General features: G+C 41.3%; 1 protein-coding gene across 3 annotated transcripts in view; it reads right to left on the bottom strand.

The window, feature by feature from the left end:
* CSMD1 (CUB and Sushi multiple domains 1) overlaps positions 1 to 17,371 on the bottom strand; it is a 1,994,958-nt gene that overhangs the window by 487,704 nt on the left and 1,489,883 nt on the right. For all 3 annotated transcript variants that reach the window (XM_050950505.1, XM_050950506.1, XM_050950507.1), the window contains exons 20-21: positions 9,483 to 9,698; positions 1,352 to 1,540 (exon numbers count right to left, since the gene is read on the bottom strand). In XM_050950505.1, coding sequence (XP_050806462.1) covers positions 1,352 to 1,540; positions 9,483 to 9,698 — 405 coding nt within the window. The remainder of the gene's footprint in view (positions 1 to 1,351; positions 1,541 to 9,482; positions 9,699 to 17,371) is intronic.

The following is a 17,371-nucleotide window of genomic DNA, read 5'->3' as shown; positions in this document are numbered from 1 at the left end:
ATCGACGCTAGCCTCGGTACATGGATGCACATCGCTGAATTAATGTGCTTAGTGTGGCTGCGTGCACTCGACTTTATAGTCTGTTTCCAAATACTGGTTTCTGTAAAATCGGACTATCCCATAGTGTAGACATACCCTAAGATCAGGATAGTTTCTCTTAATAGGTGCCTGGAGTTAAGAATTTCCACATATCCTCAAGCTCCACTTGACTCTCAGGTCCCTTCAACCCAGGCCATGCCATTAATTTTGCACCATTGAGAGGTTAATACAGTAAGCCTTCCGCTTGCCAATCATGATAAAATTTAGTTTTAAGTTTTCCCCTTTGGTGTGATTTTTCATGCAGAAGAGGATCTTACATCTTTATGCTGATATGGTATTACGCTCTTTTAAAAAAAGAAAAAAATTAAAATCAAAATTCTACAATTGAATTTCTCCCTCATGAAATAAAATCATTAAAAACATGAACCTTCTCAAACCAATTCACTCAGAGGTGAGTGGATGTATTTGACATTTCAGGATTATTATGTCAATATCAACTGATCAGATTCACTTCAGTTGCAAGCAGTTCACAATGTATATGCAGGCCAGTTAGCAATCACCATATCATTAAACCAACCCACAAATCAAATATAGTACCTCTGCAATTCAAATATAATTCAAATCTGAACGTGTAAAAATTCCATTTTTAATATCACTCGCAAAGAACTATTTATTCACTTGCCTTTGTGCTTATAGTCACAGATGCTTTAAAAGCAGTACCTTTTTTTTATTTCAAACACAACAAGAAAAAAAAGTGAAAATCACTTTAAAAGTCAATTTTGGGAATCTGTGAGAAGCTTTTTCACTCAAAGATCGAGCGATTATTTCTTTACCCTGAAAGATAAATTGATCAAATTATGCCTTCACTTATACCTGAGTGATCCCTTTACGAAGGCAGAACCTGGCCCAGTATAACTGTGGTTCCAGTTGTATTCCACTGCCAATTCTCACAATGAATTCTTTGTTCAGGAATTACACATTCCTTATTCAGACTTGAGTTTTGAAACCTGCTTTGCATTTTATCTCACTATACCTTTCAGACTTATAGTATTATAATTTTAATTGATAAATATAATTGTTCCAAACCCCAATGTTAATTTAAAACATCCTTAAGTGCTTGTTTTCTATTTGTCTCCTCTAACTACAATGGTCATGCAGTACTAAAATTTGTAACTCTGACTGACCTATGAGAACATAAAGTTTGGAGATCTGTCCCTTTACTTTTAGAGCTTTTTTCTCTGCCCACTATTCTGACATCTGCCATGTGCTATCAACGATTTGATGAATGAAATGAAAGCATGTGACCACCTACCCACACACCTTGGCAGAGGTGCACTCCATACACGACGGCCACCACCCAGGCAGGCAAGTTTATTAGCACCTTCCAAGCGATATCCAGGAAAGCAAGAAAAGGTTAAGGAGTCTCCAACACCAAAGTAAAAACCGATTCTTCTACTGAAGGCAGGAACACCAGGATCATCACATGGTTCCAGATTATATTCTGCTGACAAAAAAACAGACTACCTAAATAAATGGGAAAATCCCATACCTTAAAAATTATAGACAACAAATAAAAAGTACAGTTTTGGTATAAGACACTTGTAAAGCATCTCTTCCACAGATGTTCATAATCCAAACCTGTTTCACAATGGCTCCACTAAAAATATTGCTTGATTCTTCCAGTTTGCTTCTTATCCTTTAGTTATGGTATGATGTACAGTAATGTGGGTGGGCAGGGCTGGCTCCAGGCACCAGCATTCCAAGCAGGTGCTTGCGGCGGCAATCTGCAAGAGGCGGCAGTCTGTGTGTTTTTGCCCCCAAGTAGTGCGAACTGCTGCTGTGGGTGGCGGGGGCAGTCCGTGTGCCATTAGGGTGGCATGTGCATTTCCGCAGCGGCAGCAATTCGGCAGTAGCTTCTATGTTCAGCTGTCCACAGCGGTGAGGCTTCTGTCTTCCGGCTGAAGACAGAAGCTGCCACCAAATTGTCGCCGCCATGGAAACGCGCGTGCCGCCCTAACAGCACATGGCCTGCCCCCACCGTCCACGGCGGCAATTTGGCGCGCTGCTTGGGGCAGCAAAAACAGTAGAGCCAGCCCTGTGGGTGGAATATGTAGATACATAGTTACATTGATTTTCTTAACTTCAAAGACTTTAATCAGCTTCATACCAAAAGAGGTCCCTTACAATTTGTATCTCTTGAACATAACTCAGTATAGTGCAATTCAGTTGAACTACCAAACATTAAGAATGAACTTCATAGTTTGCAAAGCTATAATAAAATGGAAAAAGCTTACTCAAATCTAATGAAAGATCAAATTGATGTAGAGATGTGCTTGAGTTTCATGCACAAAAAATGGAACTGCACTCCTAATCAGGTGAACAACTGCCCTTGCTTGCTCTTGAAAATCATGAATGCTGTCACTTAATCAGAAACAACTGTACACCTAAATAAAAGAAAAATGCCCAGGGTCTGATTCTCCTCTTCCCTAAACGGTAAATCAGAAGTAATTCCACCCAAAACTGTGGTGGTACAATAGCGTAAAATTGGTTCAAGGGAAAGTAAAATCAGGCTACTGGATAGGCCTCTGTAACTATGTAATTGCTCTTTCAGCATAACCAGCTGTTAAATGCACAGGCACACACAGAACCATGTACTGCACTAGAACGTTCACTGATGTCAAAGGGAATTGTGCTCACAGATCAAGGAGAATATGTAGTTCTTAGTTATTTAATTTGCACTTATAAAATAAATCCTAATTCTTACAAGACTTATACTTTGTTCTTTCAGTCCTACAAATCCAATTACTGTGGTGATAGATTGGGTTTTGAAATCACTCTGAACACATTTTCTTTAGTTTTTTTTTTTAAACTTCCTTTTAATTACATTTCTACAAAGTAGAAAAGACAATCACAAATATAAAACCCTGTCAACTGAGATAATATACTGTGACAAAGTTCCTCCTCTACCTTGGTGGGTCCTGCGCATTTGCTCGCCTCAGAGATCTTTCCCTCTGGTGGAACCCACAGTCTGGGTTAACTCCTTCTGTGTCTGATCAGGAGTTGGGAGGTTTGGGGGGAACCCGGGCCCGCCCTCTATTCCAGGTTCCAGCCCAGTGCCCTGTGGGCTGCAGCTGTCTATAGTGCCTCCTGTAACAGCTGCATGACAGCTACAACTCCCTGGGCTACTTCCCCATGGCCTCCTCCAAACACCTTATTTATCCTCACAACAGGACCTTCCTCCTGGCATCTGATAATGCTTGTACTCCTCAGTCCTCCAGCAACAAACCCTCTCACTCTCAGCTCCTTGCGCCTCTTGCTCCCAGCTCCTCACACGTGCACCACAAACTGAAGTGAGCTCCTTTTTAAACCCAGGTGCCCTGATTACCCTGCCTTTAATTGATTTTAGCAGCTTCTTGATTGGCTGCAGGTGTTCTAATCAGGCTGTCTGCCTTAATTGTTTCCAGAAAGTTCCTGATTGTTCTGGAACCTTCCCTGTTACCTTACCCAGAGAAAGGGGACCTACTTAACCTGGGGCTAATATATTTGTCTTCGATCACTCTCCTGTAGCCATCTGGCCTGACCCTGTCACAATACATACAACAAAATAAATTAAAGAAAAATGTATAAAATGAAAAAGGTAAATGATACCTAACAGATTGTAATATGATGACTATATCTTCTCAATGTCTAACCAGTTAATAACAAATAGGTCTTATTCAGATAAGAACAGATAGCATTCTTAGTCCTAGACAGAGTCATGAATTCAAATTATAACTTGCATAAAAGTTTAGGTAAATATAAAAGGAATATCAAGTCAATCTACATAAATCCAAAAACTCTGGTGTTTTAATTGCATACAGTTGCACTGAGCAAAATATTTAGCAACAAGGCATCCACACCTGTGTGATGGGGTGTAAATACCCTATGTTAGGCCCAAATGGGTTAAAGGACAACACTGAGCCCAGGTAGCCCCAACCTGCCAGACTGAAAAGCGTGCTCCAACTGGAAAGGAAACTTAAACAGATGCAACCCAGCTTAGAAGGAGGGAGGAAGACAAACCTAGTCTGAGAGCTCCGAAAGCACGGTTCAAAAGCAGAATCTCTGTGAGCAATAGGACTGCCTACTGAGTCTGGTTGGGGCTGAAGGTTTAATTGTCTTTTATCTTGTATTGGACTTGGAGCCATAGGGAAAGATGGATGTTAGGAAGTGACCTGCAGGGGTAACTCTGAGGACACTCCAAGTGATTGGCTCTCAAAGGGCCCTGGGTCAAAGCCTGGTAGAGTGGGAGGGCCTGCTTCCCCTGCTGCAGTAAGGGCACAAGCCTCATTCCCACCCCACTCCCCCTCTGGTAAGAAAAGGGCAAGGACACTGAAAACCCAAAGTGTAGCTAAGCCCATACACTGTTGAGGAATTGGATTGAAAGACCTTCCCACTGGGAGTTGAGGCTGGATACTAGATGTGTTGCCCACCTGGCCCTCTGAGGCTTTCTGTTACAACCTGACATTACTAAGGCCTTGGGAATAAAGACAAAGTTATTTTTTTCTCCCTTTACGTTTCTTTTCTGATAAAATGTTTTTAAAGTGTACATTTGAGAAATAAATGATCCTTGATTATTTATTTTTCTTAATATTTGTAAAGTGTTAAAAAGTGATTTAGAGAATAAATGTTGTTACTACAGTACAACACAATTACTATTTCTGCCTAAGTAGAAAGAGAGGTAGGTTTCCACCTACGATACCTTTTGTTTTGGTGGCAGATGCCACAGTATGAATAATAGAATAATTAAAATTAGAAACAGAAAACATCTATTAGACCTCTTAGTTCATCTATCAGGGTTATTCTTTAGAGTGTATTACTATATTTATGTAGTGACATAAATATGCACAATACTTAATATTCAAAAAAGAAGATAGTCTCTCAGATATACTGCTACAGACAAAGAATGCACAGTATAGCTTGTATCAGAGGGGTGCAAGGGTCAACTGATAAGGTGCCCTTAAACCATATTTTGGACTTCTGTGATCCTGGGTCAGAAGTACACCAAACCTGTTGCCCAATGTAAGTTCAGGAACTAAAAAGCTTCCTATAATTCCCCTACACTAGGGAAAACATTCTCTTGCCAGCTATGCCAGCTTCAGGATCCCTTTCTGTTGGTGGTATAAAGGAGAGTGCCAACAGCCCAGGGTCTGGTTGGAAAAATTACAGTTTACGGGCTTAATCTTGTAAAGTGCTGAGCACTCTAGCCCCAATCCAACAAAGCACATAAGAACATGCTTTAACCATTTGTGTAGTCCCCTCAACTTCAGCGTTGTGTCTATTTATGTACATTGTAGGGACAGGGTGAGAGTTGCTCACCACTTTGTTGATAAAAAATGGGTAACAGGAACAATGGAGAACAAGTGAGCATATGAATTACTACATGGCTCAGGCAATCTTCTATCTTTTCTGCTGTGTTATCCCTGTGACTGGTCAACATTTAATGTTTGGGAGACTTCTGGATCAGATCCTCTAGGTCAGAGGCAGGGGTGGCTCTAGACATTTTGCTTCCCCAAGCATGGCAGGCAGGTTGCCTTTGGCAGCTGCCTGCAGAGGGTCCGCTGGTCCCCTGGCTTCGGCGGACCCTCCGCAGGCACGCTGCCAAAGGCAGCCTGCCTGCCACCCTCGCGGCAACAGGCAGAGCGCCCCCAGTGGCTTGCCGCCCCAAGCATGTGCTTGGCATGCTGGTGCCTGGAGCTGCCCCTGGTCAGAGGTGATGTAGCACTCCCCACCCTCAAACACCACTATCCCACCCCCCTCCCTAAGTTAATATAATACTTAACTTCTGAAGAATGGTGTTTAGTGTTTCATGTACATTTTTATCCTCGCCAATGTAACTGCCAGTCAATGCTTACTATTTATATAAATGACTTAATCATATTCTGAAACCCATTTATTTTTTCTCAATAATGCCTTGCAGCAATGCGTTCTACACGTGAATTAGTGTAATTTAGGTGTTTTTAGTTTTAAATTTCTTTTCTTCTAATTTAATTGGGTGTTCCTTTATTCCTGTATTCCAGGGAAAGTTAAATGGGGTACTTAACTGATTTTCTCTACACCTTCCATTATTCTGTGTATTTTATTTGTCTCCTCTGTGATAATAATAAGAGTGAAAGAAATAAACCACTCTAGTCAGTCAATTTGTGTTGCATGTGTCATAGATGTTCCATGAACTCTATTTTGTATCATTAATTTAATGTGTTTGAAACACACTTTCTTTGAGATGACAGTTCTTGTTTTGCCATGCTCAATTTTAAATGACTCAAGAAAGAGAACTTCTGTTTTTTATTTTTTGTCATTGTTTTTGAATGGTGTCCCCACCAAGTTCCTAACAGAAGACTGATAGATTTACAGAGAAAAAGAAGAGACTTTAGGCCCAAGGCTATGCCCACACTATGGACCTTACAGCTGTACCACTGCAGCTGTGCCACTATAAGTTCTCCCATGTAGCTGCTCTGTTCTGGCAGGAGAGAGCTCTCCTGCCAGCATAATTAAACCACCCCAACGAGTGGCGGTAGCTACATCGGCAGGAGAGCATTTCCCAACAACATAACGCTGCCCACACCAACACTTTTGTCGGTGAAACTTTTGCTGGTCGGGGGGGGGGGGGGGGGGGGGTTGTTTTTTCACACCCTTGACCGACAAAAGTGCTAGTGTAGATGTAGCTTAGTTCTCCACTTTCTCCCAGAAAGAATAGTTTTTACATGCCAATTTGACAGCACCAATGAAGATACAAATGGAAGTGAATATATAGTCATAATTGTTAGGATATTGATATTCAGGCCTGTCTGCAAAGGCCTATACTTTAAGAATTTAGATGTATTCTTATCACTTAGCTAGTTATAGAGGTATAAAAGAAAGAATAAAAAATCACTGTCTGTGTAGTGACATTCTCTTACTGTGATAGTCTGAGGCCTGGCTCTTTAGCAGACCTAAACTGGGAAATATATGGTCACGTCCTCACATTCCAAACTAGTCATATTAAAATAAGGCAATCTGGAACTGTTAGGAAGGTGATTTGATCTATCACCTCCAGAGAAAGGAAAGAGCCCAGAAATTTAGCTTGATAGTTTTCTGTCTGGTAAGAACTCACTTAACAATAGACACAGCTGGAGAACACTTATGTCTGTATAGATGTAGTTGTGAAATCCTTATTTCTGTATTGTTTTGTATGTTTATTTGCATGGTCTCTGGTTCTGTGATTGTTTCTGTCTACTGTATAATTAATTTTGCTAGGTGTAAACTAATGAAGGTGGTGGGATATAATTGGTTAGCTAATCATGTTACAATAGGTTAGGAGTGGTTAGGTAAATATTAGTAGAATGATTGGTTGAGGTATAGCTGAAAATATTACTATATAAATTGGGGCAAACAGGAAGTAAGTTGGGATTCGAAAATAAGGAAAAGGAACTTGAATTTAAGCTTGCTGGAAGGTCACCCCAATAAACATTGAATTGTTTGCACCTTCGGACTTCGGGTATTGTTGCTCTCTGTTCATGCGAGAAGGACCAGGGAAGGGTGAGAGTGAAGGAATAAGCTCTCTAACAATAATTAGCAAGAGTGACATTGTGCAGCATAAGCAAAATCTATTTCCTGATTATTATAAAAATCAGACGACATTTTGCCTATTTGCATGTGCAACAGTGGACATAAAACATTCATATTTCCAGTTTTACTAGTCATTTATATTGCACATATTAATTTACATCTGCAACCTGAATACTTACTTACTGCATACTGAAATTGCAATTTTTAAAAGTTAGGTTCAATGTGAAGTCAAAATAACCCCTGTAGGAAATTTTTTCCCTTGTAGAGGAACTGAAAAATAAACTTAGTAGTACAGTCACTTTGTAGTCAAAGAAAAAATGCTTTTGGAAGTAGAATACAGCAAAACAGCTCACATGTGGCTGATAAAAACTGCGAAAGTGATTGCTTTGCATGCTTAATACATCATTTTCTATTTGTATTCTAGACTTCCATCATCTCTGTCAGTTCAGTTTTTAGTGATGCTGGAGAAAACTGCTGTCTCAGCTCATTCAGTTCAAACTGTTCTCTTTTCAGTCAAGAATTCCCATTTAGCAGAAGTACATTTTACTTGTCTGAAAGTTAGGAAATAATATTCCTAAACTCAGTCATTCGTCCTGTAAAATGCATATTTATGATATTATTGCTACCTATCTAATTCTGGTGTATGAGCCCTTTTTGTGAGTGAGAAACACCTGATATTTCACAAAACTGTTACCCAAGAACTTTTTTCCTTGCATTAGTAACCTTATTTTGTGTATTTATCTTCAAGTTCCTTTTGTGAGTTATTTAAAAATAGATTGATAGATCACATAAATAGTTTGATACACATTACATCATCTTACCACAGCTAACGTCTTGCTTGATTAATGTACAGTATCTGCAATGGATTAAATCAGTCATCTGACAAGTAAAGCTATTGCTGCTGTTGTAACCAACAAGTCTTTTGAACAAGAAATTCAGTCACTATATTTTACTTGAAAACAGCAAGGTGTATATGACTCTGTTTTAAATCAGAGAAGAAAAGGCATAATCTGTAGCTAATCAGCTTGCTAATTTTGAAAATTCTGGGGCAGTAGCTCCCCTGTCACTAAATATTCAGATCCAAGAAGGGAGAACAAGCAGATTAAACAATCACTGCTTTCTAGAGGGGTAGTATCATGCAGCTCTACGGATTTATACATCCCAGAAGTGGGAATTGGAACAGAAAAAAAAATGAAGAATTTATCTGTTCCATATGTGCACTCTTTGTTACAGCAATACAGAGTAAATAACAAGCAACTGTGACTTATGGGGTTTAAATTCCACTCAAATATTAGTTGATATAATTACCAGTACTTCTTGATATATTAAAGCCTGATAATTCAAACATTCTTTTTTATTTTTACATAATACATGGATACCAATCCCAGATCATTTCTGGCATGAGTGACTATTCCACTAATTCCACCTGTTGCTGTTGCCTTTCTGACATACTTTCTTCCGTTTATTGCTCACACGTTTATCCCTTGCTTTACTTACTTCTTCAGTGATGGTTCTCTCCCTCAGCTGCACCCTTTCTGGCCATTTCTCACCAGTTTTCTTTGTCTGGCCAGGAGAGAGTTTATCCTTACTCTCAGTAGCCCCCTGTGTTCACTGGAGCAGGTCACATCTCAGACAGCCTCCTCTTCACCAATGAAGTCATCTCCCTCTCTGATTCGGTTAGCCTTCTTTACACTTGCTAATTCTGTGTAATTTATTCATTGTTGCTCTATCTCCTATTCTGGAAACCAGGATTTATAAACACCTGAAACAACTTCTTTTTATTGCTATTTAGTCTGACTAAAATGTAAAACAATGATTGAAGTTATTTTCAAACCATTTGTTAGTCCTGAATTCTTTACCTGAAAATGTTATATTGAAACCTTCATAGGAGATTGAAAAGTCAGATATAAATCGAAGCTGTGCAGAGAAATTTCCAAAGAGGCCAGCTTTAATTGTAGGGGGTAACACTGAGCCAGTTAATCTCGCCACTGGTTCTGTGAAGCTGCCATCTTCAGTGATGAGCAAATAGTCATGAGAACTCTCGAGGTGAAAGGTGTGAAAGACCAACTGTACTCCTGGAAGAAAAAAAAAAGTGAGGGAGTGTTAAAAGGTAAAGGTATAGATTTGGAATGTAAGGTAGTTATTTGCTGCTGTAGCTGAGCTAGTTTTCTTTGTCTGGCTATACCGAAAGAAGGACAAGATACACTTGATATGGATTTAATCAGGGCACAACATTATTATTAGATATCTGGGACTACCCAGCACATAAAAGTGTACAGTAAAGGCAACTCCATGTTCATTCAAATAAGCACCTGTGGCTTCCACCAGCCCCCTTTCATTTTCCATCCAGGTTCCCCAACCATCTCATGGCTTGGACCTTACCATCCACCCTCCCCTCTTAGGATGGTTCAGGTGGGCTATAAGAAAGGGTACCAATCATAGGAGCCCCAAAACCTTCCCTCCCATTCTGTTCCTTTAATCAGCATCTCCTTTTTAAGTCCTTCACCAGGCCATTTATCTGGTCACTAGATGCCTTCCCTATGGAGTAACTGCACTTGACATCCACCTCACCAGGGCCGTCCTTAGGCACAGGCAACATAGGCAGCTGCGTAGGGCACCTGAAAATTTGGGGCACCACTGGGTCTTAGTGTCCACCCTCTTGTTTTCCTATCCCTGTTCTGACCCTTCCTGCAGGCTCCCACAGATGGCTGCTCTAGCCTGGTGAGTCTTCCTTGGGAGGGAATCTAGTAGTTAAAAGTGAAAAAACCTCCAGCCTGCCAGACCTATTAGCACAACATTGAAACTGTTAAAGAGACATTCAAGGGGTAATAAAGCCATTTAACAGGCATTTGCCAACTCCAAGGTATATACTAACAGGTTTCAGAGTGGTAGTCCTGTTAGTCTGTATCAGCGAAAACAAGGACAAGTCCTTGTGTCACCTCAAAGACTAACAAATTATTTGGGCATAAGCTTTTGTAGACTAGAACCCATTTCATCAGATGTCCACGAAAGCTTATGCCCAAATAAATTTTTATACTGTCAGTTTCTGACTTTACTGACAAAAACAGTTGTGCATTAATGTAATATTTACACAGAACATGTCAGTCTACAGGACCTTAGTTTAAAATTTGCTTTAAAAATATTTCATTAGTGAGCTGGTGAAGATTATAAAATCACATTTCTAAAAAATGCTTGCATAGAGTTTTAGATGCACAATCATCTCTAGCCTTAAATGTGTGGATCTTCAGACATAGTTTTTTTAAAAAATCCTTCAAAAGACCTCCCTTATCTAAAATACACATTTTAATTACTATAGTTAAAAAAAAAGTGCTTCTAAGTCTTCCTGTCCTTTCTGTCCATCCCTTCACCACCTCTCCCCCCACTCCCCACTGAAGAGAGCCCTTAAAGGGACAACAGTCCTTCCCTTCCAGATAGCTGGACAAAGAGTTCCCTTTCTTTACTTCTGACTATCCGACAAACTAGTTTTAAAAGAACCCTCCAGCAAAATCAGTACCTTAGTAAGACAAAATCCTTGTTATACCTAAAATTTTTGGAAACATATTTTTTTAAAGTTGGTGAAATTTCATAATCATGTCTCTTGTTATGGAGATCACACAAAGTAAATTACTGTTCCCTTTTTCTAAAAGCAATGAACATTGTTATGAACATACTAAACCTGTATGATTAATTTAAAAGAATGTCTTTGTTTCAGTGAGTTAAATATTTAGTAATCTGGAATGCTGGCTTAAGATTTGAGTACATTTAAAATATAAATTCAATTTAGAAATACTAATGAAGAAAATGTAAAACAGAGAAGAGCTGCATCATGTATTCCATTATATGTAATGTTGTATTCAGCAGGACAGCTGACTCACCCTTACTATGAAGTTTTTGCAAATAAATCTCGACAAACTTCAGGGCATATCAAAAAAACCTGTGACTGACATTTTTTATTCCCAAATTTTAGTGCTTTTAATTAGGTACTTTCTTCATGTCCATTCTGCATGAGGGAGAGTGCATGGAAGTCTCTGCTGGGAACTGTGACTCTCCGCCACCATGAGGCAGGCTGGGCATCTCATTATCCTTTGCTGTCAAGTCCCTCCTCCCCCTCCCCCACCAGGCTGTGAGCTTGGGCTGCCATCCAGCATAGGGGCACCAGTTTAATAATACTGCGTAGGGCCCCATAAATCCTAAGGACGGCCCTGCACCCCACACTTACAAAATGAGCTGCAACATATAACTTAACCTCATTTTCTCCTCACTATAATAGGTCCTCCCTGACACTTGCTCTGGGGAAGGCGAGAAAAACCTCACTCCACTGAAGCCATTATAGTCCTAAGGGGAAAATGCCTTCTCAGTCCCCCTAAAAAGGAGAGATTAGTGCAATGCCCACATCAGGTCCTAACCCAACCTGCTTTTAGCACCTCGAGAGGACAGATGGAGAGTGCTGCATTGCCTGTTTTATGGAGAAAGGGCTTTAATGCCCAGTCTTGACCCTTTTAAAGGCTTCCACACTTACATTCTCAGGGGATGAGTCAGCATTACCACACTGATCCCCACCCACCTTTTTGCAGCAGCTTCTGATCTCTTCCCCCACCCTTCACCATAAAGCATTGCTTCCCCTCCTCCAGCAAACCTGGACAATGTCCCCCCTACTTCAGGTGCAATGTGGTTATTCGCTTTACACACAGGTGATACAGACTGAAAACATTCAAGGGATATGGAAGGAAAAACAACAATCAAGAGATTGTGGTCTAGTTGACAGAGCACTAGACTGGGAGCTATGAACTGATATTAATTCAAATTCTGTCACTAGCTTGCTTGTTTGTGTGGGCAACTCACGTAACTTCCCTGGGATTCATTTTCCCCATTTGTACAAGAGAAATAATACTACTTGACACACAGGAAAATTGCAAGAATTGTTAATTTATGTACAACATTTTGAAAAGCGGAAGCCATATATATAGGGTATACAAAGCATTATTATTTCATATGCACAGGGTATTCATGTGTAACCGCATGAATACAATATGGTTGAATACAGGTATCTAAATGCATGTCTGATGAGTGCACCTATATGCTCTATATCCAAAGGATATCCATAAATATGATCAATTTGTTCAGGTGGGTGGGTTGATTTAAGAATTTTCAAGGTCATCAAATGCTAAACCAATGTTCTGCACTTGGCCATTCTGAAACCCTCACTGGTTTAGGGACTCCATGAAATCTAAATCAAGATCTCTAACACTGGCATTCCTATCACTACACATATCAAAAAGGTATTAATTTCCCTAATAGCCCTTTATCCTCAAACCTGTACCTAAGACCCAGGTGCTTGCCTACAGTGATCATCCTCTCAACTCCCTGGATGCAATTCCTTTGGAGAGAGGGAAGAGAAAAGGAAATGCTGAAAGAGTGCCTTTTCAGAATAATTACTGTAATTGTTGGAGACCGATGTCTCTTCTCTTTATAGTAAGGCTGTCATGAGCACTATGTAAGGACAATTTTCATTTTACTAGACTATCCAGCTATCCCTCCATAATCTAGGAATAAAAATATTTCATTATTGAGGTCAGTCCTTCCATTTCTGGCCTGAAGAGTCAATTGCTGACGTATTATGATCACATTCTATCCACTTTAAAGCAATTTTACTGCAGAGTCTGTACTATTGTTTGAACAATTCTCTCCCTACTTCCGTTTTTTACAATGTTTCCAAGTTTATAGTCTTGAATTACTTTGAAACAAAAAATCCTTTCTGCTGCTCAGCGTGAGGGAAATAAAATAAAAAAGCTACTGTGAAATGATACCAACTTTAACAAGCTAGCTCAAATATTCAATTATGGAATTATCTCAAAGGGTGGCCCCTTATTGATAACAGTGTCTATAATTCACCAGGGCCCTGTGGATAGCAGCTGTCTACAATGCCCCTGTATCAGCTGCTTGATAGCTATAACTCCCTGGGCTACTTCCCCATGGCCTCCCCCATCACCTTCTTTATCCTTACCGCAGGACTTTCCTCCTGAAGCCTGATAACATTTGTACTCCTCAGTCCTCCAGCAGCACAGCCTCTCACTCCCTGCTCCTTGTGCACCCTCCACTAACTCATGGGAGGTCCTTTGTAAAACCAGGTGCCCTGATTAGCCTGCCTGTCTTAATTGATTCTAGCAAGTTCTTAATTGGCTCCAGGTGTCTTAATTAGCTTGATTTGGTTCTAGCAGGTTCCTGATTGCTCTAGGGCAGCCCCTGCTCTGGTCACTCAGGGAACAGAAAGCTATTCATCCAGTGACCAGTATATTTGCCTTCTACCAGACTGCTGCACCCAACTGGTCTGGGTTTGTCACAGTATCAATTGAATTCTATATCAGTGTTTCCATTATTTTGCCTGAAGAGTGATGTCAAGCTAAAAAATGGTTACCTAAATTCTTGTAACTGTTGTTCTTCAAGATGTGTTGCTTGTGTCCATTCCAAGTAGGTGCGTGCATGCCACGTGCACAGTCACCGGTGGGTTTTTCCCCTAGAAGTACCTATTGGGTCAGCTGTGAAGCTCCCTGGGATTGTGCCTTCATGGCAGTGAATGTAAGTCCCTGTAGACCCACCACCTCTTCGGTTCCTTTTTGCTGGATACTCCAACAGATAGGTAGGTGGGTGGGTCTTGGAATGGACAGGAGCAACACATCTCAAAGAACAGTTACAAGAAATTAGGTAACTGTTTCTTCTTCTTCAAATGCTTGAACGTGTCAATTCCAAGTAGTGACTCCCAAGCATCTCTTAGAAGGAGGGGTCAGAGTTCAACCGGTCACAGATTGCAGCACCGCTCTGCTAAATGCGGCATCGTCTCTGGCCTGCTGCATAATGGGATACTGTGATGTAAAGGTGTGGACTGATGACCACATTGCTGCCCTGCAGATATCTTGAATGGGGACTTGCACCAGGAATGCTGCCAAGGATGTCTGAACCCTTGTGAAGCATGCCGTCTGTGCAGGTGTAGGTATATTTGCTAGGTTGTAGCATGCCTTGATACAGCTCGTGATCCATGAAGAGACTATTTGGGACAAAACTGGAAGCCCCTTCATCCGGTCTGCAATCACAAGGAAGGGTTATGTTGATTTCTGAAATGGTTTTGTTCTTTCAGTGTAAAAGGCTAACACTCACCTGACATCCAGAGAGTGGAGCCTTCACTCCCTGTTGCTAGTGTGATGCTTAGGAAAAAACACTGGAAAAAAAATGTGTCTGGGTTCATGTGGAATTGCGAAACTACCTTTGGGAGAAAGTCTGGGTGTGGCCGCAACTGCACCTTGTCATATTAGAAAACAGTATATAGGGGCTCAGAAGTCAAGGCCTTAAGCTCAAGCAGCCTCATGGCTGACATTATAGCCACCAAGAACACTACTTTCCAGGAAAGGTAGAGAAGAAAGGATGTTGCTAGGGGCTTCAAGAGAGGGCCCATCAGTCTTGAGAGCACCAGGCTGCGATCCCGTGCGGGGACTGGCTGTCTTACTTGAGGGTACAGTCTACCTAGTCCTTTGAGGAAGCGGCCAACCATGAGTTAGGAGAAACCAAGTAACTGGCTGAACTGGGATGGAAAGCTGAGATAGTGGCCAGTTGCACCTTTGTTAATGACACAGAAAGACCTTGCTGTTTCAAGTGTAGTAAATAATCCAAAATAAAGGGAATTGATGACTGTAAAGATGGAGTGTCCTTTTGTAATGACCAAATAGAGAATCTCTTCCATTTAGCCAAATAAGTGGCCCTAGTGGATGGCTTCCTGCTGCCAAGGAGAACTTCTCTAACAGGGTTGAAGCATGTGAGCTCCAAGGGATATAGCCATGGAGTTCCACGCCATGAGGTGGAGAGACACTATACTGGGATGCTGGAGGCAGCTGTGGTCCTGCATGATCAAGTTCAGGACCAGGGGGAAGTCAACAAGAGAACAGACTTCGCTGCATCCGCTGTATAACCGCCTCCCCTCCTCCCCATGTTCCATAGCCGCCTCACCCAGACGCCCAAGAACGCAGGGGTGAGGAAGGGAGAGGCCCTGGGCACCCAGCCACTCCACTCCAGAGGATGGCCCAAGCAACAGAAGGCTGTCATTCAAATAGTTTTGATTTGTAGTGTGGCTACAAGAAGCAATGTGGCATTGTCCTTCCCTCCTCTCTCACCCAACCCGGGCTACCTTGTCCGTTATCTCATTTTTAAAAAATTAATAAAGAAAGAATGCATGGTTTCAAAACAATAATTACTTTATTTCAAAGGGGGCAGGGTGGTTGGCTTACAGGGAATTAAAATCAACAAACGGGATGGGTTTGCATCAGGGAGAAACACACACAACTGTCACACTGAAGCCTGGCCAGTCATGAAACTGGTTTTCAAAGCCTCTCTGATGCGCAGCGCATCTTGCTGTGCTCTTCTAATTGCCCTAGTGTCTGGCTGCTCAAAATGGGATGCCAGGTGATTTGCCTCAACTTCCCACCCCGCCATAAATGTCTCCCCCTTACTCTCACAGATATTATGGAGCACAAAGCAAGCAGCATTAACAATGGGAATGTTGGTTGTGCTGAGGTCTGACCAACAGTGCCAATGAGCTTTTAAACGTCCAAAGGCACATTCTACCACCATTCTGCACTTGCTCAGCCTATAGTTGAACTGCTCCTGACTACTGACCAGGCTTCATGAGCCATGGGAGCATGGGGTAGGCTGGGGTAGGTGCGACCTCATGGTGATGCCAGCTGGGAGAGCAGCCTGAGGTAGAAGCCTTCAGCTCGCATGATATTCCAGGCAGGACTGAATCTCCATGAGATGAAACATAAAGAAGAGAATGACCTGGAGCCTCTTGCAAATGATGTATCCCAACCCACCAGTGGATTTCAGGAAGCTTCTAGATGGAGCGCCATGACAAGGGCTTGATTAACCCAACACTGGGCCCTGTCCTAGGCAAACATACACTTCTCTCAGCGTAGTGTGGAGGGAAGGGCCTGGAGGGAGTTGCAATGAACAGAGCAGCAAGCTAGGCTCAGTACTGCAAGACAAGAGTCTGCAAAGTGAGTGTGAGACAGGCTCAGTCTCCAAACCACCCATCTCACTCACCCATTTTAGGATTATGATGCCAGAGCAGAGGGTTCATATATGTAATGGTGAGTCGCAAAAAAAGACAAATGGCAGATTTGGTGGGTTGCCTTCCTAAAAACTTTGGGAAACACTGTCTTAGGTAAACATCACCTTTCATTCCAGTGATTACTTTACCTTTATTCATTATAATGAAGTCCAAAATAGTTCCGTTATGTTGTGAAATTATCACTTTTAATTTTTAGAAACTTTAACAATGGTTTACTCAGTACTGGCTGAGTGAGACTTGCAGCAGGACTCCCAGATGAAGTCCCCTTGAACACAAACTTTCTTTCTACAGATTACTGACAGGTGCTTACGGAGTAAATCATCCTATTTTTAATTTGATTTGGTGATCTGTAACAGACCCCCACTATACCTCCTCCAGGGTTTTGTGGTTTAATATACACACACAGTCTCTTTGCTGGATAGAACGCTATACTTGCTTAAGTGCGTATCAACATACCAAATTATTGTTGCAAAACACAGAACTAATTTGTTAACTACAATACTGTTATTGCATGCCGGTATTTGATACAGAGAGAAAGAAATGTTTTACATTACTGACTGCAGCCTAAAAGAGTCCACAATCCCTATATTGCAACACGTTGGTGAATGTTTCAAGCATGTAGCATTCAAAAGTTAC

This window comes from Gopherus flavomarginatus, chromosome 4, assembly GCF_025201925.1.
Source record: "Gopherus flavomarginatus isolate rGopFla2 chromosome 4, rGopFla2.mat.asm, whole genome shotgun sequence".
In the NCBI taxonomy this organism is placed as follows: Eukaryota; Metazoa; Chordata; order Testudines; family Testudinidae; genus Gopherus; species Gopherus flavomarginatus.
Note: the sequence above shows the minus strand (reverse complement) of the source record. Positions and strands in the feature narration are given on the sequence as shown.